The sequence below is a fragment of the Kogia breviceps genome, chromosome 12 (assembly GCF_026419965.1).
Source record: "Kogia breviceps isolate mKogBre1 chromosome 12, mKogBre1 haplotype 1, whole genome shotgun sequence".
NCBI classification, from domain to species: Eukaryota; Metazoa; Chordata; class Mammalia; order Artiodactyla; family Physeteridae; genus Kogia; species Kogia breviceps.
The window spans coordinates 86,854,205-86,881,617 of NC_081321.1; the positions used below are offsets into that span (position 1 = coordinate 86,854,205).

At 45.5% G+C, this 27,413-nt stretch overlaps 1 protein-coding gene across 3 annotated transcripts in view; it reads right to left on the minus strand.

Annotated features, from left to right (window-relative positions):
• The window catches only part of APPL2 (adaptor protein, phosphotyrosine interacting with PH domain and leucine zipper 2), a 54,141-nt gene that overhangs the window by 15,637 nt on the left and 11,091 nt on the right, over positions 1–27,413 (minus strand). For 2 of the 3 annotated variants that reach the window (XM_059081750.2, XM_059081751.2), the window contains exons 3-11: positions 19,780–19,839; positions 19,156–19,227; positions 14,343–14,430; positions 10,961–11,002; positions 10,800–10,858; positions 9,546–9,692; positions 5,948–6,030; positions 2,427–2,585; positions 761–949 (exon numbers count right to left, since the gene is read on the minus strand). In XM_059081750.2, coding sequence (XP_058937733.1) covers positions 761–949; positions 2,427–2,585; positions 5,948–6,030; positions 9,546–9,692; positions 10,800–10,858; positions 10,961–11,002; positions 14,343–14,430; positions 19,156–19,227; positions 19,780–19,839 — 899 coding nt within the window. Of the gene's footprint in view, positions 1–760; positions 950–2,426; positions 2,586–5,947; positions 6,031–9,545; positions 9,693–10,799; positions 10,859–10,960; positions 11,003–14,342; positions 14,431–19,155; positions 19,228–19,779; positions 19,840–21,346; positions 21,380–27,413 lie in introns of those variants that run through there. The other variant, XM_067010022.1, reaches the window with a different exon arrangement.

Genomic DNA, 27,413 nt, shown 5'->3' on the forward strand with positions numbered 1-27,413 from the left:
CTGCCCCCTCCCCCATGAATGTGCTGCTGTTTAAATAAAATCTCAACTCAGAAGCCCAACAGAGAAAGCAAATGCAAGCAGAGCAGCTCTGACTGAGAATGGGGCCACTCCTCTCCCCCAAGCACGTGAAGCCTGGAGCACTTCATGGGGCTCCAAACTCCTTGGAGCAGTTTGAAACCACTGCTCTAAGTGAGAGGGGGGGTCCCACTGGGATGGGATCCACTGTGATGATACACGGCTGCCATTCTGCAAACATGGCCTCTCCTGGGCCCGAGGTGCACGGCAGATGTGGGGAGAGTGCTGACGAGTAACTGCTGCAGCGGCATGTCCCGTTCACAGCTCCTGTGTCAGCTGGGGAAGCGGACTCCCCAGGCAGGCACCCACTCTCCCCCTCAGCCCCCCGACCCCGTGATGTGGACAAAGGCTTGTCTAGGACAGACAAGGAGAGGCTACGGCCCCACCCCTCTCTGAGTCTCCGCTGACAAACAGCTCCTATCGCCATCTTACACACGGAGGTCACCTCTTCTCCACAGCCACAGACAAATCCTCTCTGGGACTCCTTACATAAGGCAGGCTGGATTCCATAGGGTCCTGCGTGCTTGCTTAAAGAGGACACAAAACCACCCTCCCGAAAGGGCAACGCCACCCAGAACGGGGCCTCCCCCGTGGAGGGCTGGCACAGAGGAGTGACCTAGGAGGCCCTTGGCAGAAGTGGGCTCACTGCACCTGTCTCCTCCCACATAAAACCCGTGTGGCCTACGCTTTTCCATTGGGGGTGGTGATCTGGAAGCAGTATCGTCGGTCTTCACAGTCCACCGCCATCACTGAGCAGTTGTCCAGGTCCTGGATCAAGCCTCCGGCCACGGCGCCCCTGGGCTGACACATGAGATTCCCGCCTTGGGTGAAGAAGTAAAGTCTCTCCCAGGTGGTGGTGACCAGCCCTGTTTTACTGTAAGAAATGTGTTGGGAAAAGCTCATTAGTACTAGGAGGCATGAGAGGCACCTCAGTCTTGCTGCCTCTTTATGGGTATTGGTAGCATTTTAGAAATAATATGTTGCTTTACATTAAAGCAAAACTTTTCTGAAAAGAATTCAAGTGCAAAGAGTAGCAGGAGAGGCACAGGTTAGCTTGAACGAGCTGGGAGCTGATGGGCTCTGCTCAGACGGGAAAGGCCGGTCCACAGCCAACTCCAGGGTGGGGGCAGGGGGTGCCCACCCCCACTGCAGCCAGTCTCTGGCTTCTAAAGCCGGGATCTGTTAACAGAATTAGTCCATCACCATCGGGAACTGAAAACCTGGAAGATCAATTCTCTAAGACACAGAGCTGAACTGCTCTAAGTCTAGAGTCACCAGGGTTACCCTGGCCACAGCGCACACCCCAGGATCCTGGGCACTTTATACCAGATTGGGTTTTGCTCCAGCTAGATGTTATGCTTCTTCTGTGGGCTGTTTACAAGAGAAAAATCTAGTTCCTGGCAAATAAAACCAGGAACCTTGTGGAGTTTTCTATCTGTACAGAACTAAAGGACACCTCTGGCTTGTGATCTCAACGAGCTTTACAGACCTTTGAAAGGCTCTAACCTGGTAAGAAAACAGCTGGCAATTCCTCTTCACACATCCTCCATTTGGGGGATATCAAATATATTTATTTGATTTGGTATTTACTGAGTAGCGACTATGTATGGGGCACTAGGTTTCCTGCCTCAATAATTACAATTTCCAAAAATGGTAACAGCTAACATTTGAGTGCTTATACCTGCTAGGAATTACCTCACTCAGTCTTTGTGACAACTTTATGAAGTAGGTACAATCTTCAGCTCTATTTTACAGATGAAATGCCGGGGCAGGGGGGCCCAGCCAGGCCAGGACGTCTGGCCAAAGTCAGAGCTCACCACTTCACCTGACAACAACCCCACCTGCTCTCAGGCCCAGTCAAACCTGGGCACCGCTTTATCATAGTGAACATCTGAAACCCGAGGGTTAAACATGCGGTTCAGTTTATATGAACCTAGATGATTCTGGAAGCTTCCTGGCCCTCAGACTCTGGCTTCAGTGCTGCATCACCGGCACACTGCTCTCACCCATCAGGGGTCTGGGGAAGGGTCTCAATGGTCTAGGATGATGACAGTTAAGAGCAGTCTATGTCAAATGGCCATGGTGACCAGGGAGGGGTGGCCTGTGGTGTCTCGGAAGTCTACACACTGACTGGGTTCTTACTCACATGTCTGTTTCAAGCCCCATCTCTCAGTGCAGTTTGGGACCTGGGCCCAGACACTTCCTATGTCCCAGGCAGGAGGGGCGCCGTGGCTGGAGCTCTAACCCAACCTCACACACCCCCGCCCTCTGATGGGGCACTTAACAGGTGCTTTTTAGCCACTCCCAGGGAACACAGATTTTAGGAAAAGAGGCAGGCAATGAACTCTCACTTTCTAAGATTAAGGTAACCAGCCTTCTGGATGAGGTTCCTGTTGATCTGTGGTGCAGCCACATTGAAGTCTGGAGTGTAAACAGCTTCCTCAAGAGAAAGTAACTCTTGCTGGGATGCCTGCATCTTCTCCGCTTCCGCTTCCAGTTCCACCTGGATGCTTGAGACAGAAGGTGTCAGATCAGTCACTTGTCACAGCAGATGGTGGAGCCTCCCCACGGCTTCCTGCCTCACAGGGGGGCACGACGCTCCACCTCCGAGGCTCTGAAAGCTGGACATCACAGGGACTCCGCTCTGTGCTACCAAAAGTGTTTACATGACTGTCGTTTTCAAACAGGCCGTAACGAATACCACTGGACGATGCCTGAACCCAGCTAAATAATTTCTCTGTTGACACAGTGGTATCCAGGCTCAGACTTGTTGATGCAAGTTTTAGAAGATGAACCCATCCTCAGGAGCCGCATGTGCTGGCAGCCTGTGAAAGAGCTGGAAAGGCAAAAAGGAAACGGCAGTCATTCATGGCCCCCAACCCCCGGTTTAGGCAGGAACGGTGGGGATGGCCACTGGAGACCGCAAAGTGACCAGGAGGTGGTACCAAGGTGCAACAGCAAAGCCAAGAGCAATGCTTTTCCTTACATGAGAGCCACACAACTGCCCTGAGACGGTGCAGGCTGGCCAGCCTGTCTGCCTATAGTCTGAGGCGTGGAAAAGCTGGAAGCTTTAGCTTGAAATAAGCAGCTGCCCTTTCTCCCCATAACGTGAGGCCTCAACAGCTACCCCACCCAGGGGTGACAGCCTGGGTGAGAGTCCTAAACACAGTCTGCCAAAATGGGCCCTCCATCCGGGAAAACAGACTCTAGAGGTGCTGTTCCACTTTTCCACTGTGTAAAGGAGATAGGACTGAATTCCAATGTTGAAATCAGGAGGAAGTGTAGGGGCTGGCGAGTCTAGTGTTTTACAGAGTGAGCTCCTCAGCATTTCCTTTCAAAAGCGTTCTGTAGGTGAGTGAGCTAGGGCTTGCATGTGCCAGATTCTCCTCTTAAAGGTTCACAGTGTATACACCACCTGTATCTTGTTTAATGCAACCCCGAGGCAAGCGGTCAGTCCAAGTTCATTTTGGCTATTTTGATATTTGAATGGAACGATTGGGGGGCTCCACCAACAAACGTCATTAGTTTAACGGGGTTGTCACTGCCAAGGCTGAGAGAATGGAATGAGAAGAAAGAAGTTAAGCTGTACAGAAGTGGATGGAGGGAGCTAAAAGTATACAGAACCGCTTAGGTCCTTCAGCTTTTGTGAGAAGCCTCTTTGAAGATCTGATGAAAGGTAAGGATTGTCTCCCCCAGAAAAGCCCTCCTGTGAACCAACGTGACCTCATGCACACAACTCCAGGGAGTTTTTAGTAACTGTCCCCCCTCTGCTCGCCGACCCACACAGGGAGGCTCAAAAACTCTGAGCTAATCCAAGGCTCCCAGAACTCAAAGAACAGGGTAAAAAAGTGACTCCCTTCAATTGTTCCCTTCGAAGATTTTTATTTTAAATGTTTCATTTAATTAAAAAAAAAAGCACCTGTGTGTGTGTGTGTGTGTGTGTGTGTGTGTGTGTGTGCCCCTGGCACTGTGGGGTGGCGTGAAATGCCACCCGTCTGGGTTTAGGCTGGGGTCCGAATCCTCTCACACCCTGAGGCAGTGAGACCAGGCGTCCACCTCCCGGGGAAGGACTGCGGAGCCCAGAGCCACCACTAGACGTTGTTCCTTGGCCACTCAGGCTGGCTGGCTGCTGACGCCCAGCAACGTGGAAGCAAGACCCCTCCTAGAGGCACAGGCGCAGCAGTATTTATCTACTCACCAGCATACAACGTAAGGGATAGGGAAACTAGAATTCTTGGCTGAATGCTTCAGCCGTTTGAACCAGGAGGTTCCTGTGCTCCCAGGTTCCACCGGGAGCCCTGCCTGCTGCCCCTGTAACAAGATGTGCCTGGTCGGGCAGCAGAGGTACGACTTGCAGGACTAGACCCGGCCCGCGGGAGCAGGCGGTGCGGCCTGGGCTTTCAGCGCCTGGTCACCAAATTGTGGGGACAGCTGGTGCTGCTGCACTTTGGGGGCCTAGTAACGGCTCAGAAAGACACTGACAGGGAGAGAGGACACAGGCTGCAGGATGTGTGGAAAGATACACACTGCAGCATCCCAGAAACGGGCACGAATGTCCTGCCACCAGTTAATAGAAAAATCTAGTACATGAAAAAAATCCGAAGCACAAGTAGCTCTCTCAGAAACAGAAAACCATGGGATTCTGTGAGTTAGGGAAGGTAAGAGAAAGACAGTGAGAGACAAGGGAGAGAGGATTTTTAAATGACAATTTAATAGGCTCCCTTCTCTCACTTTCTCCTAACCCTCCAGGGGCTAACGATCAAATTAAAAGGCAGGAAACTGAGCTCGGATTTCACAAATTCCTTTCTAGCATAATTATAAATCTAACCTGCATCCAACTATCAGGAAGAAAACAGCTCAGGGACTTTCAGGAAGGAATATATGTTTCCTAAACCACAACTCTCCCCTCGTGCCTGTATGACGCTCAGCACTGGTTTTCCTTGGGATTCATTCTTTATCTTCAGCATTTTACAGAGACTTCTGTCTAAATAAATCTACTGCTTGGCCTTCTTAAGGTATTTTGAAATGCAACATCCTCAAGAAAATGAACAAAAGTTCTCTTCATTTTTCCACACAAAATCCTATACTTATACTTGTTTTGTATATTTACCTATCAACTACACACGTATATACAGAGAGGCATTATTGCTATACTCCAGGAATCACGAGGAGTGCTCAGGGAACCACACGTCTGCGCTCTTAATGAAATAAGCCTGGTGTTGGCAGTGCCTGGGTGCCTCCCGCGAGCTCACTACCGCAGACGCTGATGACAGGAAGCAAGAAGACTCAGGGCGGCCACAGCCTTAATTCAACGTGGGCAGGACAGTCTGCAGAGATGACACTGCATTTGTTAAAAATAAACATTTGCAAGGCTGAACTGCAGTTTGTTAAATTAATTCAAAAAAAGGCTTAAGGCCTTATTTATCTATTATAAATCAATGTGATGTTAAGTTTCCTGAAAGGTGCAGCACTTCTGGCCGCTAACCCCATTAGCTCTCAAAGAAAAAAGCGAGCATCTCTTCTAAACTGGACTCATAGGCTTAAAGCATGTGAAACGTGAATATTAACAAAAGGAGATCCTAAGAGTAGGAACTTGGACTTAACGGGAAAGTACTCCTGTGGACATTATAATCTTTTATTTAGTCTTTTAATGTAGTTGACAGGACTCCGGCTCCACACTGGTCAAGAACTGCAGAAATCATGACTTTTCAACCACACAAAGAGCAGCAGCTGAGAAGAGGGTGCTGTTCTGAGCGTTCATGGAGTGGAGGGGGCAGGGGGCTCTCTGGGGCCCTCCCCCCACCTCCCAGAGAGACTGATTCAGCAGGAGAGGCAAAAGGCACATGAGATGCAAACCGGAGCGTAGCATTACCTTTGAACCATGTCTGCAACGGAGGATAAGAAGCTGTCCATACTTTGGGAAAACATCTCTGCTCCCTTCTTAAAAAAGTTAATCTGAAAGATATAATTATGATATTCTGAAAATTGTCTAAGAAAGGTGATCGATGAATTCATGACATGTGAGACTAACAGCACAGGGGCAGCAGACACTGGCTGGCCCCTCCTCGCCGGCAGCACTTGCTGCCTCTCTGCTGAGCCCCACCTCACTGGCTGAGATTGACTCCCAAAGCCCCTGGTGTATCTGTAGAGGGAGGAGGGTGAAGCCTCCTAACTTGCTGCAAGGCAGTAAAGACCAGGGATAATATAAGTGCTTGGTACATACCACCTCATCCATAATTACTACTGATAATTACTTTGATATTATCATCAGCAGCCTTTTTCCTGTTCTAGACAGTAAACTGTTTCTTGAGGACAAGGATTAGGTCTTGTTCACCTATGCACCTCCAGGGGCTAAACTGGAGACCAATGACATGCACCGCACCAGCAAGGACAAGCCGCACGCACAAGCAGCGTGCGGCTCTCAGTGAAGTGACGGCCACCACCGACTGCCCCCGCTCGTCGAGCCACGTGCGGCCCTGAACACAGGCTGGGTGGATGGTGATTAGGCTGTGATCTTGCAGAGGGAAGACTGGGCAGAAGATCCTTAAAAGGCTCTTCCAACCCAGACATCAACTTAAAAGCGACTGTGTGTGAGCAGGACGCCCAAGGGCTGTGGCACTGCGTCGGTGCTGGACACGGGGGGTAAAAGGCCCCCCCTGCCCCCCAGCGTTCTGAACTGGAAGCAGCTCGTGCCCTGGGTGGTGGGCGCGTGGAGATCGATCTCTCACCTCTAGGAGGCTAGTAGGTGTCATCAGCACAGTCCTGACTCCTCACACCTGGCTCCCCACACACCCTGGGGGAGTACGTGCACCAGTGTACTTAGTGTTCACAGTACAGCAACACGATGATCGTGATTATCCTAATGCAAGGTATACCTCTAGGGAGATGTTCCGGCCCCATGATCTTTGAACCATACAGAGATCAACACTGTAAATGCCATGCTGAGTCCCTGAAATGTTGAATATCAAGGTCTGTTAACAAGCATTCTACATTTCTAAGTGCACAACATCAAGGTGGCTTTTTCTCTCCTTCCCCTCCCTGAACTCCTTGGAATTTATACTCTAAGTCCATGTCTTAGCCCCTCTACTATTCTGTAAATGCCTAGGGCAGGGGCTCATGCAATCCCTAAAAAAAACCTGATGAATGAATGGATGGAAGGAAGGGATATGACACTGGCTTCTACAGCCACATTATGTAGTACTTACCCTGTAAATATGACACTAGAGTTCATTTTTGTGTTCTCATGAACCTGTACACAGATAACAAAACCTCAGTTTCTATGCAGGCCTGAGGACTGAATCATGGTCTAATTGGAAACCTCTTTAATGAGGGCCACGGAAGGAAGAAATGGAGTCAAACCACCTCCACTAAGGTGGGTGGTGCTGAGACGTCTCATTCAGTGCAACATCATCCAAAGACCTAAGTTCACGGCCCTTTGTGAACAGCAGAAAGTACTATGGTCATATGACCATCAACTAACAAAGTAGATGCTCAATGGGCATTGGTTAAAGAGGGCTGATGAGGCCGTAGGCCAGTGAATGCTTTAGAATCATCCCAAATATTCATGGTGTCAGACAACAACCTGGTCTTCAGGAAGGAACTACAGTTTTCATCAGGATTTAAAAGTCTGCAGGGTGAGACTTTTATTTGGTCTTCTGCCTTGAAATCTGCATACTTTTCATATGAAAAATGAAACACGCCATCCTCAGTCCTCAAAAATGACGCTGCCACCACCCAACAATGACGGTGTGCTCTGTTCTGACTTCCTAGGCAGGGGGGCTACACTGGTGCTACTGCACCCAATGTCTTGTCCTCCCCACTGTGTCCAGGCTGGGAGAAGTGGTGGAGTCCTTGGCCATGGAAGCGAGTGAAACCAGCCAGTATCAAACCCATCCTTTAGGACTTGTGAAGACTCTCCTCTAAACAACCAAGCTCCCCAAGCACTGATCCATCAGGCCTGGAGCAGTTCATCTTCCTGAGATGCTGAGTCCAGGTCCCTCCCTGACTCAGGGTCTCTAGCTGAGCAGGAATTACTGCTTCAAAGGCAAGAAATGTCAATCAGGGAGGACAGATGTGAGAGGAGGTATTAATCAGAGAGAGCAAAGGAGTACTGGCATTCTCTAACAAAGCCAGCACATCGGCAGGCTCAGAGGTGCAACAGGAGAGGGGAGGGTGACAGAGAGTGAGCGAGTATACATGTGTGGACACAGTACCCATTATGAGGAAGCGGGGGAAGCTCCCAAGGATTTGCTGAGGACTGAAGCCCACAGGTGCACAGTGCTAGTTTTTGGTTTAATCCATCTTTACTCAGCTGACACAGAAAGATTTTATTGCTCTAGTTAAATACTACCTCTAAAGACACCAAGCTGACCTTAGTGTCCCTACCACTCAACAATAAAATAACCATATGAAGAAGACAGACAGCTGAGCTTAGATGTTTAAAGATCCTCTCTTGTTCTCCTTTTCCCTCTCACTGTTGTGACCTCTCCTGTTGTGGAGCACAGGGCTCCGGACGCGCAGGACCAGCGGCCGTGGCTCACGGGCCCAGCTGCTCCGCAGCATGTGGGATCTTCCCAGACCGGGGCACGAACCCGTGTCCCCTGCATCGGCAGGCGGACTCTCAACCACTGTGCCACCAGGGAAGCCCAACGTATGTATTTTTAAAATGTATTTTTAAAAAATAGATGCTCACATGTGGGTTTAAGTTGCTTTTTTTCTTCTCAACATTTTGCTTCCTCACATTCCTTTCTGTTCCTAGATTGTCAACTGAGAGAAGGTTCCCAGCTGTGTTTCTCACATGCCCAAGTGAGGTTTTGGAGTCAACCTAAGTGGGGCTAAAGCAGGGCAGGGATGGAGGGTGAGGGCTAGTGCCGCACGGTCAAGGGCCCATCCCAAAACTGGAGCCTCCCTGCAAACAAACGTTCAGTAGCCCACGAAATAGGAGGAAGAAACTGGATAAATACTCTACAGAGACTTCACCAGGCAGTGGCAACATTTCCCCACGCCGCAGATGCCAAGGTGCCAGCAATAACCTCAGCAACGTATCTTTAAAGAACAGCCCAGCTGAGGGTGACCCTTACCCACACCAAGCAGCAAAGGATCGTGCGGAGTCCTGGGTTGTAGGCCTGGCTCCACCAGCCTGGAAGTCAGCTGCTTCTCAGAAAACTGGACCAGGCCTGGCTTTCATTTGAATCCGACACAAAGGGTCATGCCAGCTCCTTCCCATAGGAGTCTTGGGATCAAAGCCATCATTTCCTGCACGTATAGCCTAGCAAGTCCAACTTATGATGACCCAGCCCCTCTGGAAGCTCTCCAAGTGCTGAATCTCAGAAATTTCCAGGGAGGCTGTGCACCTGTGTTTCTTTCTCTGATGATGCTTCAGTATCTCCTAAGGACTACGTCAGCAGAATGCCATGCTGTTCTCCACAGCTGGCTTAGGTCTGACGCCTCAGGGAAAGGGATCACCCTACCTGTCCGTGGGCAAAGCCTAGCATGGGCTCCATCATGGCCACTCTCTTTCTGTACTGCAGGGTGTTGAGAGCACAGTAGTACTGAAGGGATGAAAGGTGCTGTTTCCGCCGGGCAGCTGCCACCTCCTTTACAATTTCAGTCTTCACCTGGTTAAAAGGGGAAAGGAAAACAAACATCAAGCTGTCCAAAGCAAGTGGCAATTCTGTAAGAGCATGCAACTTCAAAACATGTTTGTTTATTCATTAGAACAATTTTTGTGACAAATAAAAAACAGATGAGATTCCACCTCAAGTTTTTTAAAAATCCAAATTAAAAATACTAAATTAATGGCATCTCAGCATTTGTGAGGCTGCACTGGAGTGAAGACAATACTTTCTGCTGGTAGCACTACAAAGAGCTATAATCCTTTAGGAAAACAATATGGCAGCATGCATTCAAAGCCATAAATATTTTGGTTCACTCATAAGATTGTACTCCCAGGAAATCATGGAACAGAAGTAAAAGCTATATGCCTGAAAATATTCAATATTATCTATATCAGCTAAAAAGCTAGAGAGCATGAGTTAAAAAATCAGAGTCAACATCCAGGGCAAGGAATTCAAGTGTCCAAGTATATTTGAGTCAAATAACCATATGAGCTGTCAAGCTTAAGTTAAATCATTATGTGATTATCATTTTACAATGGTTCCAAGTTGACATTTAATAAACCAGTTTGAAAAAAGCTAGAACAGAGAAGTCTACTTATGAGATTTGGAATAAATATTTTAAAAATCCAGGGACTTCCCTGGTGGCACAGCGGTTAAGAATCTGCCTGCCAATGCAGGGGACACAGATTCCATCCCTGGTCCGGGAAGATCCGATCCCACGTGCCGTGGAGCAACTAAGCCCATGTGCCACAACTACTGAGCCTGTGCCCCAGAGATGGCAAGCCACAACTACTGAGCCTGTGTGCTGCAATTACTGAAGCCTGTATGCCTAGAGCCCGTACTCCACAAAAAGAGAAGCCACCACAATGAGAAGCCCATGCACCACAACCAAGAGTTGCCCCTGCTCGCTGCAACTAGAGAAAGCCCGTGTGCAGCAATGAAGACCCAACACAGCCAAAAATAAATAAATAAATTTATATTTTTAAATCCACGTACAGGAGAAAAAAAGAATTCATCAGGACACCCTCAATGCCACAAATTCACAATAGGGAAACATAAAAGGAGCTTAAGTAAATGAAGTGAAAAATGGAAGACAGGTATTCATACCTTTTCATTCTCCTTTTTTTTAGGAAGCCTGCTATATTTTGCCATTGAGAGGTCATGCTCTAGAAATAAAGAGATATTTTAGCACCCAGATGGGCTGAAAGGCAGCATCTCTTTCCACAGACACACTAAACTCACATACCAAGAACAGAGAAGATGCTTACCATTGCTGGCGAGTCCAAAAAGATCCTTTAAAGTGCTTACTTCTGAACAAGAGAAAAGAAACATCTTAAAGCAAAGAAAAATAAAATATGCTAACCCAGAGCTCTGTGCTTTCCCAAGAAAATAAAGGTATGTGCGTGGAAGGGGGGAAGCTCCGCCAGCACCCTCGGGTCCTGGTGCCTGGGGATGCTTGTTTTAATGAAAGAAATCCGAAGCAATCTAGTATACTGTACTTGCAACAAGCCAATACCAATAAATATTACCCCATGTGGGTGCCATACCCATCATGCACAAAGACAGCTTAACAAAGTCTAAGACCAAAAAAACCAAAAAGTTAGTGAGAGCAATGACTGTCCAAGGTTAAAAATTTAAAAACACAGAGATATTTAAAAGGAAGTGACACTTTCTACGATTCTAAAACAATCCATTTTTACTTTGTCAAACAGAGCAAAGCATTTTCAAATCTTCTACATTGTTTTTCGATTTGTCTCAAAACTGCCTCCAGCTTTTAAATTTCTCTTCACATTTTTCTTACTCTTTCTGATATGGGGCTGCTTTCTGCCTTTCTATTCTTTAATTTTTCATCTTCTATCTTTCTCATCTTCTACTTCCTGTTGGAGCAGTTTTAGAGTTTCTTCCTCATCAATTTTAAATAGCTTCCTGAATAACTCTTGTATTGTCTTCATTCAGATTATGTATTTATATTGGTGGGTAAACGAAAAAGGCAACAAAATGTAAAATAAAACACCACTCCCACTACTGGGCATATATCCTGAGAAAACCATAATTCAAAAAGAGTCATGTACCACATGTTCATTGTAGCACTATTTACAATAGCCAGGACATGGAAGCAACCTAAGTGTCCATCGACAGATGAATGGATAAAGAAGATGTGGCACAAAAATACAATGGAATGGGCTTCCCTGGTGGCGCAGTGGTTGAGAGTCCGCCTGCCAATGCAGGGGACGCGGGTTCGTGCCCCGGTCCAGGAAGATCCCACATGCTGTGGAGCAGCTGGGCCCGTGAGCCATGGCCGCTGAGCCTGCGCGTCCGGAGCCTGTGCTCCGCAACGGGAGAGGCCACAATAGTGAGAGGCCCGCGTACCGCAAAAATAAATAAATAAATAAATAAAATACACTGGAATATTACTCAGCCATAGAAAGAAACGAAATTGAGTTATTTGTAGTGAGGTGGATGGACCTAGAGTCTGTCATACAGAGTGAAGTTAAGTCAGAAAGAGAAAAACAAATACCGTTAGCTGACACATATATATGGAATCTAAAAAAAAAATGGTTCTGATGAACCTAGGGGCAGGACAGGAATAAAGACGCAGACGTAGAGAATGGACATGAGGACATGGGGAAGGGGAAGGGGAAGCTGGGATGAAGTGAGAGAGTAGCACTGACATATACACACTACCAAACGTAAAATAGATAGCTAGTGGGAAGCAGCCGCATAACACAGGGAGATCAGCTTGGTGCTTTGTATCCACCTGGAGGGGTGGGATAGGGAGGGTGGGAGGGAGATGCAAGAGGGAGGAGATATGGGGATATATATATATGTACAGCTGATTCACTTTGTTATAAAGCAGAAACTAACATACCATTGTAAGGTAATTATACTCCAATAAAGAAGTTAAAAAACAAAAACAAACAAACAAAAAAAAACACCACTAAGCAGAGGGGATGCCAGATTCTAATTTGGTTCTGATTTTGACTCAGGTATGACCCAAGCCAAACACTTCAAATTTCTGTCTTGGTGTCAGCAGAAAAGTATACCTTGATTAACTTTTTTCATAGATACTAAGAGCTTCTTCTTTTACTACTACTAGACAGTTTTATTTTCTTAAAAAAAAAATCATCATCCTGGGTAAATACTACTGATACTACTAATCCACAGGTTGAGCCCTTTTGGACTAACAAAGGCCACGTCATCAACACTACTAGGCCTTCTCCATGCTAGGTTCCTATAAACAAACCTGAAAGACATCAATCAGACAACACAAGTCTTAGGGGGTAATTATTTTGTTTCTAAAAGACTTGGAGTTTGTTTTTTAAATGATATCCCCACACATTTCTAATGTTTTCATTTAGAGAAAATCTTTTTTAAAAACGCACTCAATGAGGCTTTCAGTTACTACTGGATAATCAGCACACGACTGCATTTAAGTTTGGGTTTTACATGCGATTACAGATGAGCAACACTAAAAAACACTAAAAACCCTGCTCAATCAAGGTTTCTCTTTATACAAGCTGACATGTTATTTATTATTTTTTATTTATCAAGCGTTAGTGCTGTCACTCTGCCCTTGGGTAGAGTTTATGCCAGTTCTACTGTTTCCCCCGTAGGCTTCAGGTGACATGATCACAGGGGATCAAAGTGAGGGGAAAAAAAGCTTCATATTTAAGATTTGGCCTTCCATTTACTGCATCTTTTCTGCCTAAAAACAAAGTTTTAAACTTCCTGTTTTTAAACAGGAAGTACTATACTGAACAACAAATCTTTCAGCACTCAGGTTTATACTTTTTTGGTCTGCAATGTTTTATAATCACTGTTCTAGAAGATACAATTCTTTATTCTCTATGCAATGAATATTTTCAATGAAATAAGAAAGGACAAAAGGACTAGAAAAATCTGCATTCCCCTTTGTAATATCAACTAAGTTTTTTCAAGATTGTTTTTTATATTTAGTTTTTGACTACCTTGATTTCAAATGATATAAAATTATTCTAAAGGTTTATTTTAGTTGAAGAACCAAAATGAATCCAGAAGATCAACTAGGCTCTCTGAACTAGTCACAGATACTCCCACTCACTAAAATGGAGCTCCATCAGAAGAGGGACCCTACCTACCTTGTTCACAGCTGTACCCCCAGAGTCTAGCACAGAAAAAGCATGGTCCCCTCTCTGTCCTTTCCTCTCCAAGCCTCCCACTTTACATTCCAAAGTGTTCATGGCTCCCCCAAGAAGAGCATGCCTTTACAAGTGTCCCCTAACCTGTAATGTTAGCCTTGCCATCTTTGTCTACTTGGTAAACATTTATTTATCAAAATCCAGCTCAGAGATCCTCTTCTCTGGCAAGCCTTCCCTGGCACCTCATCCTCAAAGGGTAATCACGCCTTTCTGTGTGCCATTTCTATTCCTTGTACATCTCTGTCCTGCTGCCCTCATCACATAATATTACAATTGTCTATTTCCAAGTCTGTTTTCTCATTGGCCTGTGACTTCCTTTAGGTGAGCCAAGAACATAGTGAAGATTTAATAAAAGCTGAAAAAGAGGGCATTTCTCAATGATCCACACACTTAAAGAAATAACTGCAGTAAAAATTAGTATTAAATGAATTAATATTCTTAAAGTATATGGCACTGAACTCAGTTACTTTACCTGTAAGATCCTTTTCTCGAAACTGTATTATAGGTAGAACCATTGTGTCTGCCAACTGTTTAGCCAGCTCTGTATGGAGAACATTAAGCTGAAAGAAAGAGAAATCTACTGAAGAAAATTATACCCACTATTACTGACACTGTCTTATTTCACTGAGGGATCACACTGAACACATCCATGTGGTTAAAGAGCTCAGTTAGGATTCCTTAGCAAAATAAATACCCTTCATAAAGCAGTAAATGACATAAGCTTAAGAGGTATTAAAAACTAAATGCAAGTTTCTAACTGACCGGGGCATCAGTTAGGTTTGCTAAAAGAGTCCCCGAGCCCACAGTTATTGTTTGTTAACTGTGCAAACTGTGGCTCTGTGTTCTTGATGTGAGCCTCACCCGCCTAGAGAGGGAGAAAGCGCTGACGTGCTGGCAGCACAGGTCAGCACTTTGCCGGGCCTCTGTGTGCTCTCTCACTCTCAGAGGGGGCTGAAGTCACCCCTGAAAGACAGGCCTGCTGGGAACCTACTAACCCTGCAACTGCAGACACTGGGGGCCCGGGAATTGCTCTGGAGAAAGAATGTTCCCCGCAGAAATAACTCAGCCAGATTTCAGACCTTTCTAAGCACAAGAAGGCTGTATTCAAATGTGCTCCTCCTCTCTAGATAATTTTAACAGCCCTTGATTCTTTCTCCCCTTCTACCTCAAGGCCTTAACTAAATCCTGTCTTTGTAAACGGTCTAGGAGAAATAAAAATTATCACCATCAGCACTACCACTTTTGAGCTCTGTGTGCCACCTTTACGTGCTCTATACCACTTAGTTCCCACCTACTCTGCTAGATGGGTGTTATTTATTATCCTCATTTTTACAGGAGGGCAAATAAATCTCCAAATCCAGAGAGCAACTAAGTGACACACCTGGGATTTTAATCCTGGGCTATTGGGATCTAAAATCCATGCTCCTTCCAACACACTGTCTGGGATATAGAGTTTGTCTTTCATGCTCACAAAGCTGCCAAAACTTCAAACATGTGGTAGTCAGTAATGAACACAGTGGAAGCCCCAGACTTCCAGGTGTTATGCGGATGCTCTGGGATTCCCGTTGGGTGCCTAACGGGAAATCACGCAGCAGTCATCCTGTGGAGTAAATATTTGGCAAAGTTTTCTTTGAGCAGTGACAGCAGTCACACGTCCTATTTCCCCTTCTGCACACGGATCTCCCCCCAACAGACGTGGTCCTTCAGGGCTGCGCTTGCAGAGGCTGCTCCGACAAGCTTAAAGACTGGCTTAAGCTCAGCCATCTGTCAGGCCGGGGAGTGACGGGCCAAGAGGTCAATGTTCTCCCTATCTTTCAACCAAGCCAAAGAATGGCAGCTTTTTCTGCGGGGAACACATGAAGACAGCCACGCCAAAAAATGCATTAGGACAGAATGTGTTGACTACTTTTCCTGAATAACTTCAATAAGAAATGTACTGGTTTTTTTTTTTTTTATTAACAGTTAATTAGATGAATTGGCTCTGTACCTAATGCTCTGATATAATTATTTAATTTAACCTTTATAACAGCCTAATTAAGTGGGCTGTCCTGCTACTGCCATTTACAGATGAAAAACAACAAAACTCAGAGAGGTTAAATGGTTTTCCTTCCAGTGGTTATGCAAGTCAAGAATGGCAAATTTCCTAGCTACTCTACTACTGCTTCTTAAGGATCAAGTGGTCTGTGTCACCAACTTTTTGCCTTGGGGCTTTGAGAGGTAAGGGATAATCACTTCCAAACCTAGCACCTTTGCTGAGGAGAGTGCAAAGAGCACAGACCACCTCTTGGCACTTCAGTATTGTCCCACGGAAAATGGGCATAACAGCATCTTCCTTGCATAGCTCTTTTGACGATAAAACAAACCATGAATAGGAAACACTCAGAGCAGAGGGCCTGACACATACTGGGCAATGAAATCCATAATGTCAAAGATTTCCTGTCTCAGATGCACTAAAAGGAAGTAATCTAGAAACCTTGCTTTTGGTACAATCACCAAGGATAAAAAATCTCTGTATGCCTAGGATATCGAATACCTGAATCCAATGCATTCTATTAAATATAAGCAACACAAATCTCTACTTTTAGTTGGATTTTTCAATTTCTGAGTCAAATTAATTCTCTTGAAAATTTTTCAACATGATGCAGGCCCACCTTTTGAGAAAACCACCTCAAAAGCTACTCTACTCTTCCCACCTGAGTTAACTGCTTTCACTGGCTTAGGTCTTGAAATTAAGAGGCTTGTTTAAAAACTCACAGTGTTAAGCTTCCAGGAGGCCATGACACTGCCTTTAAATCACAATTCTAGGCTTCCATCCTTTTGGAATGATTCACTCCCCACCAGAGGAACTGTCATTAGCTAATAGGCAAATGAAAAGATGCTCGACATCGCTAATTGTTAGAGAAATGCAAATCACAACTACAATGAGGTATCACCTCACACCTGTCAGAATGGCCATCATTAAAAAGTCTACAAATACTAAATGCTGGAGAGGGTGTAGAGAAAAGGGAACCCTCCCACACTATTGGTGGGAACATAAATTGGTGCAGCCACTATGTAAATCAGTATGGAGGTTCCTTAAAAAACTTAAAAATAGAACTACCATATGACCTAGCAATCCCAATCCTGGGCATATATCCACAGAACACTCTAATTCGAAAAGATACATGCACCCCAATGTTCACAGCAGCACTATTTACATGGCCAAGACACGGAAGCTCCCTAAGTGTCCATCGACAGATGAATGGATAAAGATGTGGTGTGTATACACACACACACACACACACACACACACACACACACACACACACACACACACACAATGGACTACTACTCAGCCATAAAAAAGAATGAAATAATAATGCCATCTGCAGCAACATGGATGGACCTAGAGATTATCATATTAAGTGAAGTTAAGTCAGAGAAAGACAAATATCACATGATATTACTTATACATGGAATCTAAAACATGATACAAATGAACTTATTAACAAAACAGAAACAGACTCACAGACATAGAAAGCAAACTTATAGTTTCCAAAGGGGAAGAGGGGAGGAATAAATTAGGAGTTTGGGATTAGCAGATACAGCCTACTATATATAAAGTAGATAAACAAGATGGTCCTACTGTATAGCACAGGGAACTATATTCATGATCGTGTACTAAACTATAACAGAAAAGAATATGAAAAAAGATACATATATCTGAATCACTTTGCTGTACACCAGAAACTAACATTGTAAATCAACTATATTTCAAAAAAAAGAATCATAATTCCCACCCATGAAAATACAGCTCTGAGTAAGTATCTTAAAGTAGAAATCCTGGTTTAGGGTTTTGACAACTAATCACATTTCCTGAGCAAATCTCCTCTAGTCAAGAAAACACATAACTTCAGTGGGTGTAGACTACTGCTTCTCCCCCTGGGCTACTCATTCACTGTTAATTAAGAAAAATTATTCTCCCCACCTTCAAAAAAATCTACTTTCTGCTCCTCTCTAATTCCATTTTCCATTCATCCTCCTCCTCTTCTGGAATAGATATGCATCCATATTATCACACACTTCAAAGAGCCACAGCAGTGGGATAGAGGACAGAGTTCACGAGGAAGTGGACAGTTTGTATCTATATCCCCAGTGCCTAGAATTGCATCTGCTAAATAGTAGGTGGTCAGTAAATGTTTGTTGAGTGAATAATGCCTCGGTGAACTGATCTGTTGGATGAATGAACAGGCAATTGGTACAATTTCATATGAACGTTAGTTTCTCATTTTATGAACTGAAGGTAGCGTCACCTTCATATCAATGATTGCACGGTGAAATGGCATCTGTGCGTTCCCTTTTTGGCTTATTATCTATGCTGCTATTCTACTGTAGGTACTACACACTCCTTGGAAGATGAAACAGTTCATACCTACCTAATTTGGCAGAGGGTTCTGCCCAAAACCAGTAGCATCTAAGCTCCTGTTTTTTACAATTAGGATTTATGTACTTTTCCTATAACAATACCTGCTTTTCACAAATATTCCAAATGTATTATACAATACAGCTACAAAAACAGTTGTAAGAATCTCTCTGTAGTGGGTTGAATCACACTCCCCTCAAAGATATGTTCATACCAAACACCATGTGAATGTTTGGGAAAAGGGTCTTTGCAGATTCAATAAAGGATCTCAAAATAAGACCATCCTGGGTTATCCTGGTGGGCCCTAAATCCACTGACAAGGGTTCTTATAAGAAGAAAAGACACAGACAGAAGAGAAGAAACACGAGGGTGGTGTGGGGAGAGAAGGCCACGTGAAGTCAGGGGCAGAGACTGGAGTTATGCTGCCACAAGCCAAGGAACACCCAGAGTCACCAGAAGTTGGAAGAAGCAAAGAAGGATTCTCCCCTAGATACTTAGGAGGGAACGTGGCACTGCCAACAACTTGATTTCATACTTCAGGCCTCCAGAACTGTGAGAGAATAAACTTCTATTGTTTTGGGCCACCTACTTGTAATTTTATTACAGCAGCCCCGAGAAACTAATTCTCCCTCCTTAGGAAACTGAATTCTTAGAAGTCTTTCTTTCACTCTATTGTTCATATATACCAAAGCCTTTCCCCTCAAACCAGAAACAAATGGAACAGCATACAACCTCTTTTATGAAATGAACCTTGGAAGATAAGGTTGAGATATACCTTCTCAGATATTTAAGTAGATATCTAAAAATAAAAAGTGGGCCAAAATAAAGATGAAAGAAAGTTCAAAAAAGAATTGAATAAAATTTTGCCATGTGGCTATCTTACCTCATCCACAACTTTGGAAAAATAGTGGAGTGTAGAAATTACTTCTTCATCGCCTTTGCCAAGAGCAAAATTCTACGACAAAAGAAGAAAAGTGGCAGGTGTTAACTGAATGCTAGGGGATTCAGCACTATAGCATTACCCCACAGTACCCCAGCCTCCACCTCAACTTCCTCTCTTCTCCCCAGAGCACATCATGTCAGAGCGCCTGACGGCGGAGAACTAGAGCTCTGCCCTTGTTCTGCCCCAGCCACGCAGTCAACCGCCCTTCCCAGGCTATTCCTTTGTCAGTCATCACCCTTCTGTTTAGATATGATGGTATCTTTGAGTTTATTTCCTGGAATTCTTAGTGTTGATTCACTTGTACTCCCTTGGAAAATATGAACCCTCAGGGCAGTGGATTACTTCTGTAGGCTAATAAGAATACATCATAAAGACTCTGGGATAATCATCAGAATTTATCAGTGGATATGAAAAGGCAAGACAAAAGAAAAAATGGAAATTGCCTATGGAAAAAAAGAAAGGAAGGAAGGAAGGTCTCTAAAGGTTGCCTCTAGAGAATTCCTTTATAAGAACTCCGCTTGAGTCCTAAGCCCAGCAATATATGCCACATATGTATCAAGTTACCTGTTTTTCATATGCCAGCAGTTGCTTAGAAAGCTGTTGAGTAGCCAGGCACATTTCGTTCTGTTGGGAGAAGAGAAAAGCAAGTAAGATTTGTCCAGTGCATACACAGTCACTGAAAAATGCCACCTCAGAGAATCACTTAAACATAATATGTACGTATCTGTAAAATAATAAAATATTTTGTTCCGAAATTATTTGGAAAACAAGACCAAAACAAATTAAAAGGTTAAAGCTTGCTTTTTCCTCCCCATCATTTATAAACTGATGCTCCTTCTGGTCAGTCAGTCAACAAATGTAGTGAACAGCTAACATGTGCCAACCTCCAACAAAGACGTGGTCCCCGCCCGCACGGGGTTCACTGGGGAAGCAGACACTAAAAAATAGTTACAAGCATGATGAGAACCACAAAGGAAATACTGGGTGCAGTAGGAGGCTCTGACTGGAAGATCTGCATGGTCCTCGAGAAGACCATGGAAGAGATGTTTCAAGCAGACCCCTGGAGAAAGACCAGGAGCTAGCCATGGGGATGAGCTTTCCAGAAGGAGGGACAAGCATGTAGTAGTAAAAGCACCCTGCCTGTCTGAAGAGCTATAAAGCAGGGCATAGCTGGAGCATGGGGTGCACGGCGTGGAAATGAGACAAGCCTGGCAACACAGGAAGAGCAAGGGCATGCGGGGCTCCATGGCCCAGTTGCACACGTTGAGTGCAGTGGGAATTTGAGCAACATTATGACACAGTCAGATTCTACCAGACTTACAGCACTAGGTCAGTAATGATGGATGGTAATACAGAAGCACAGCTACAATGCCTGGGAAGGCCCTTTTTGTGCTGTTTTTCACTGGCCAATACTGTCCACTTTCTTCTCATATTTATCCCTCTGGTCTCTGGCTACACAGCAGCTGTCTACCACTATCCTCCCACTGTCAACACATCCAGCCTAGAAAAAGTGTCTTACGTTTCTAAAGCTCAGTTAAGGATTCTTTTTAGGTTCAGGGTGTATTCCTAAGAGAAGGAGGGAGCTACTGGGTCTGACCTGGAGCAGATAAGGGGAGGGCATTGGCCAGCCTTGGCCTCCACTTCCTTTCTAATTCCCTTGGGTTTGCTATTCCTTAGGGGTAAGGCCTGAATTCTGCCGGAGCTTGTTTTATTTTTCATGGGCCTCCTTTCAAGACCTATCAGAGCCTAATCCTATGTTTTTGGGGCCTTCTTTGCAGATAACTGGTCAACCTGTTCCCTGACTTCCTTCATATGCCCCAAGAAACAGCCATCAGTAGACCCTGAAATGTGGCACTCTCTCTTCTCCCCCAGAATAAAATCAGGCAAACATAATGATAATTCCTGGCTTTGGCATCCTACTGGTGTGCCACCACTTTGAAAACTAACCAGAGCTGGCAGTCACAAAGCCAAGAGGAGGGCAAACAAACAAATCCAGAAGCGCAATGTCCTGGATCTAGACAGGAGCATGCAACCATTCCTAGCACAGAGCAGGCACTCCACAAATGTTTGATGAATGAAGGAACAAACAAGGTTAGAAGATTCATATAAATTTCAAGTTTTTAAACAATACCTGGAATCACAGTGTGAGGGGAGAAATACTTCCTAACCCTGTAAGGCAACATCACAAATGGTGGGAAATAAAATACAGAGTGGACAAGCATAAAGCAGTCAGCCAGGAAACAGCCAGTTGACCATCTTTAGCAGTGCTGTTTTGAAGATCAGGGCACATGGGAACAAGGGCCTTGGCCCATTCACTGAGCTGCTACCCTGCTGTATCAGAAAATCCCCATCTCCTCTTCTCTGAGTTAGCAGCAGTGCGTTTAAGATGGATTTGTTCAAGTTACCTTGGCATCTGCCTCCCCAGGCAGCCCCATGTAGACTATGATTTGCAGACCCACAGAATCATCCTAACAATAGCAGCTAACATTTACACAGCACTTAATTCATGCCAGATACCAGCTAACTGCAATCCAGGCATTATGTCATTTAATTCTGACAAGCCTGTCAGGCATGTTCTAATTAGTAACTCAATTTTACAGAAGAAATAGAGGCACAGAGATGTTAGGCCACCTGCCCGAGGTCACACAGCTAGTTAGTAGCAGGGCTGGGATGTGAATTCATGTCTGTCTAAAATCCACACACTTTTTTTTCTTTTTTCTTCTTTTTTTTTTTTTTGCGGTATGCGGGCCTCTCACTGTTGTGGCCTCTCCCGCTGCGGAGCACAGGCTCCGGACGCGCAGGCTCAGCGGCCATGGCTCACGGGCCCAGCCGCTCCGCGGCATGTGGGATCTTCCTGGATCGGGGCACGAACCCGTGTCCCCTGCATCGGCAGGCTGACTCTCAACCACTGCGCCACCAGGGAAGCCCTAAAATCCACACTCTTAAACACTACTCTCTAAGACCCCAAGTCCTGCTAAGAGAAAAGACCTGAGAAGGCCATTGCCTTAGGGTAGAGTTGACAAACTTCTCCTGTAAAAGGCTAGATAGCAGTTATTTTTGGCTTATGGGACATACAGTCTCTGTCACAACACAAGAGCAGCCATAAATAATTCATGAACAAATGAGTATGGCTTTGTTCCAATAAAACTTTATTTACAAAAATAAGAGGCCAATCCAAGGGCTGTAAAGTACTGATCCTGCTTTAGACAGTAACTGTCTCAAAAGAGCCGTCCTCTGCCACAGCTCCCTCAGGAGGCTCTCCATGAAGCTACAATCCTTCAGATTCAAGAAACAGTTTCTACTCTTCTAGTCCATTCTTTTCTTTATTTTAGCTAAGTCTAAAATATTACTCCCCCATATCTGTATTCTTTAGAGACCAGTCAACAGATACGATAACCACCCTCTGTGCTTTCATAACAAGCAAGCGCCACAGGCTACTTGAATCCTTCTCTCCTTTAGAAGGTACTGGCAAGCACCCCACGTGTAGTGGACACACCTGCCAGGGAGCTGCTGGCATCTGACTGTGCCCAGGCCAATGGGGGGCACTCATGTGCCATGCGCACAACGCCACTGAGGCTGAGGAAGAAGGGGCACAGCACACAACAAGGACAACTGCTTCCAAAATTCCTGTGTACAGTGGACTCTGCCGGGTCTCCCCTAGAAATACTTTCTGAAAGTGCTATGTATTTCAGGTGTGTGTGATTTCAGGCAGCAAGATTCTGTTCTACCAGCATGATTCCACTGGGTACGAACAATACACGTACAAAATGGCCTGTCAACTGCCCTGAAAAGAAATGAACCTCTCCTATACAGAGCACGTGACATGAAGTCTTTTAAACTAGACCAACTTTAATCTTACTCACACTTAATCTACTGTACACAAAGGTTTTCTGAAATGCTTTACCTAATTAATACACACCCTGTGAGGTAAGCCTGCCTAATTATCTCTGCAACAAGACTTGCAAAACTGGAACTTGTGTGAAGAGTAAATATTAGCAGTAACAATAATAAAGATAGCTGCTAACATTTACAGAGTCTTTTTTAGGGACCTGACATTGCTGTTAAGCATTTTTAATATATTATTACATTTAATTCTTACGAGGCACTTATGAGGTAGGGTATATTCTTACCCTCATTTTACAAATGAGGAGAAAAAGGTTCAGAAAGGATAATACCTTTCTATAATTACACAACTAGTAACTGGCAAGGCAACGATTCAACTCAGATCTGTCAGACTCCAAACCCAAAGCCCAAGTGCTTAACACCATACTATTCTGATCCAAAGTCCCAAACTGCATTTAATAGTACTGTACTCAGTGAGCAGGCCTCACGCGACTACAGATATCAGCATAAATCCCATCCTTTTCTAGCTGTAGTCCAGCAAAAGTGGTGGCCTACAATGTAGATTCTAAAAGGAGCTCTGCGAGTAAGAGTCCGACACTCTGGAAAAGCTCTCTGGTTACTATTTATGCTATTGGGTACCTCATAGGAAGCCTTAAGAGATGACCCGCGAAGGGTTTACCGACAGAATGCCCTATGTTCATCAGAACTTCCCAAGGCTGGCGCCAAGGCAGAAAGACCAGTGGTCAACAAACCCGGAAAGAAAACTGAGCTCTGGGCAAAGAAATGTTTACCTTATGGTGGCACAGAGCGCTGGCTAACTGCAGCTGTCACCTGAAACCACCACCCAAAGGCCTCTGGGCAGGAATGGAGAGGCCGGGAGCAGGGGCAGAGGAAATCCACTAGAGTCAAAGTCACAATGTAGGCACTGCTTTGATCTAGGCCAAACAATTGGCCAGAAATGTTACCTAAAGCCAAGTGGCTGAGAGTCTCATTCATCACCGCGCTACCCCAAAGCTGGGGTCAGGGGGTCACACTGGATCAGGAGCCCCAGGGTGGGGGCAGCACACAGGGGGAGTGGCGAGGAACGTAGCAAGGACAGAGGCTGGAGAGCTGTGTTTGGGGCAGGCCATGTGGGGACGCTTGCTGAGGACTCTGACATTATTCTGCCAGCACCAGGGAAGCCCCCAGGAACTTTGGCAGGAGAATGACAAGGTCAGATGTGAGCAGAAGAAAAATCACGAATGGCTGTGGTGGAAAAAGAGGATGACATGAGGGTCAGGAGACCACCTGAAGTCGAGTGAGAGAGAAAAAAGGCTGAGCCTGAGCCAGAAAGTAGCAGAGATCTGCCTGGTATCGCTGAGGCAAAAACAACAGGCTAGAGTGAATGAGGAAGGAGGGGGAGTCCAAGATGAACGGAACCTAGACTGGGTGACCCATGATGGCAGCGCGCCAAGCTAAGGCGCTGACAGGGTGACACAGATCTGGGAGGGACCATAAAGCGCGCAGAGGGGGTATGCCGACGGTCTGGTCAAGGTGGCCCGGATGCAGTCTTTCATTTAACACCTATTTATCAAACACTGAGCGGGGTCACGGAAGGTGCTGGCCATTGGAGACAAAGACAATCTGCTCTTAGAGCTCACAGTGCACAGGGAGGAAAGAAAATCCCCCACTGTCCCTCTGTGCTCTGACCAACAAGAGTGCAGGGCATCTGGTCACACGGGTGAAGGGTGCTTTGGTCCAAAGGGAGAAAAGGAAGAAAGAAAAGGTATCAGACACCTCGGACCTGAGGTCAGTCTTAAAAGCCATTTGCCAGGAAGGCCATTTGCCAGGGCAAGGGGTCCATGTGGAGTCCTGGAAGCAGGAAGGGCATCGCAAAGTCCTGAGATGTGCAGAGGGCCTGGCACATTCTGGAACAGCCAAACGCGAAGCTAGAGGAGTAGGCTGAAACTCAGCTCATGAAGAGCTTTGCATGCCTTGATGAGGAGTTTTTACCTCTGCCTTGTGGTTACAGGGAGCCACAAAAGCAGGTGAAGACAGGGAGGGAAGGGAGGTTTGCATGTGGTAGCTCGAGAGTAAAGAAAGGATGGATTGGTAGCTCGAGAGTAAAGGATGTATTGAAAGGGAAAACAAGCCCCTGACGACAGGAAGGCTGCTTAGGACGGTGCTGCGATAGCCCAGGTAAGAGCTGAAAACTCACTCTCCACAGTGACAATAGGCAAAAGTCATTTGGAATAAGGACCTAGAGACGAGGGCTATAAATAGATTCTGAAATGGCCAGGCTTTGCTGAAGAAGTGACCTTGCCCAGGAAATGAGTAGAGACTAACCAGAGAAGGACTCCTGTGAAATTTGGGAGAACACCAAGACTTAAGGGGCAGGCAGCAAAAGGGCGCCAGGAAAGGAGAACAATCAAGAATGGTGGATAGAGACTCGGGACAGACACTGTCCCAGGAACCAAAGAAGGACAGTTTCGAGGGGGGGATTGTTAATAGCACCGGGTGCTGCCTGGGATGGAGGATGGAGAGAGGCTATGACCCAGGCATTAAGCAGCCTGTGCTGCCAATGGCGGATGGAGCCCAGACTGAGGAGCCTGAGGAGCAAATATCAACTATGTGGCGAGGAAGTGAGGAATGTACAGACTGCTCCTTCAGGAAAGTCAAGATCAGAGGACCAAGCTTCCATTTAACCCAAGTAGCAGCCCCAGGGTACAGTGCTATCATAGCTACTATTATTCTAAGGCTTAGAAGGTGGTTATGTTAACAGTAAGCACTTCGTGCCAGGGACTGGGACTGATCTTATACTTTACAGGAATTAGTTCTAATAACAACCTATGAGGTGGGTATTATTGTGGCCTCTGTCTAACCAACAGGGAAACTCAGTCAATCACGTGACTTGCCCAAGGTCACACAGCAAGTGGCCAAGTCAAGACTGGAACTCAGATCTGATGTATCTAACGTCACACACTTAACCTCATGCCGAATGAATGAGCCTGGCCCAGAATACTCTTCCATACTAATCTGAAAGCCTTCAATGCCGGAATGAGGGAAGGCTGTAGATCTCACGTGCAAATCAAGCGCAGAAACTCAGGTCTCTGAAGTTGCTTCCAGAAACCACTCAGGGGCTCTCTACTCCCGAATGCCTTAAGCTACACACATATTTCTCTGTCCCTGTCATAGAAACCTCAATTTGACTGTTTTTGAGAGCTGTTAAAATGCACTGATTGAAACCATTATGGATTAAAAACCAATTAAACAAGGGAAGTTACTCTGGGATTAAAAAAAGGAGCTGGCTCCCACCCATAACACACTACAAAGCTGTTAGGCTGATAAGTGTGGGTGTTCCATGGTGACAAGAACAACCTTTGAAGACTCCCACTTCCTTAGCCTCTGCTGCCATTTCTAGAGACCAGCAAGTCAAAAGAGTACAGCACAGGGCTTCCCTGGTGGCGCAGTGGTTGAGCGTCCGCCTGCCGATGCAGGGGACGCGGGTTCGTGCCCCGGTCCGGGAGGGTCCCGCGTGCCGCGGAGTGGCTGGGCCCCTGGGCCATGGCCGCTGGGCCTGCGCGTCCGGAGCCTGTGCTCCGCAACGGGAGAGGCCACAACGGTGTTTTGAAGTCAAAGACCTGAGTTCAAATTCTGTTCCTGCCACTCATCAGCTGTGTGACCACAGGCAAATTACACAACCTCTCTTATATAATAATACCTATCCTTTATTGTGAAAGCTAAATGAGATGATACACAGGCGGTGCCTTGCCTAGTGTGTGGTGTATGTTTATGTGCCTAATAATATTATTATTATTAAAATATACAGTTCTGATCCTGTCTGCCTCCCAAATCCTTCTCTCTCCCCTGTCACAAGCTCACACTCCTGGATGCCCACTACTCTGTTTCCCAAGAGGAACATTAACTGATTTAGCTTGATAACTATATATATTATCATTTCTAAAGAAAAATATTTTCTTCTTTATAATACCAAATGTATGCATATCTTCCCTTCAAAGTATTTTACTGCTATCCCCTCCCACGGTCTCACCCCAGTTTGAAAAGATACTACTCCCAACTCCAATGTGGGCTTTTACATTTTAGGATCAGGAGTTCTGCACTCCCAAAGGTCTGGTTCAGAGCAGCTGCAGAGATGAGATTGTGTTTGTGTAAGCCTGCTTTGCTGAAAGGAAGTGAGAAAGCCTGAACCACAGTTCTCACTTCGAAAAATTCCACCCAAAATATACTTAAAAAAAAAAAAATCAACCAAACAAACAAAAAATTCCATCCAGACTGAAGGCACCAACTACAGAGGCTTGTCATCTTTTGGAGGAGAAAGACAGGTTCCAGGAGATGCCAGGTTTCACTAATACTGC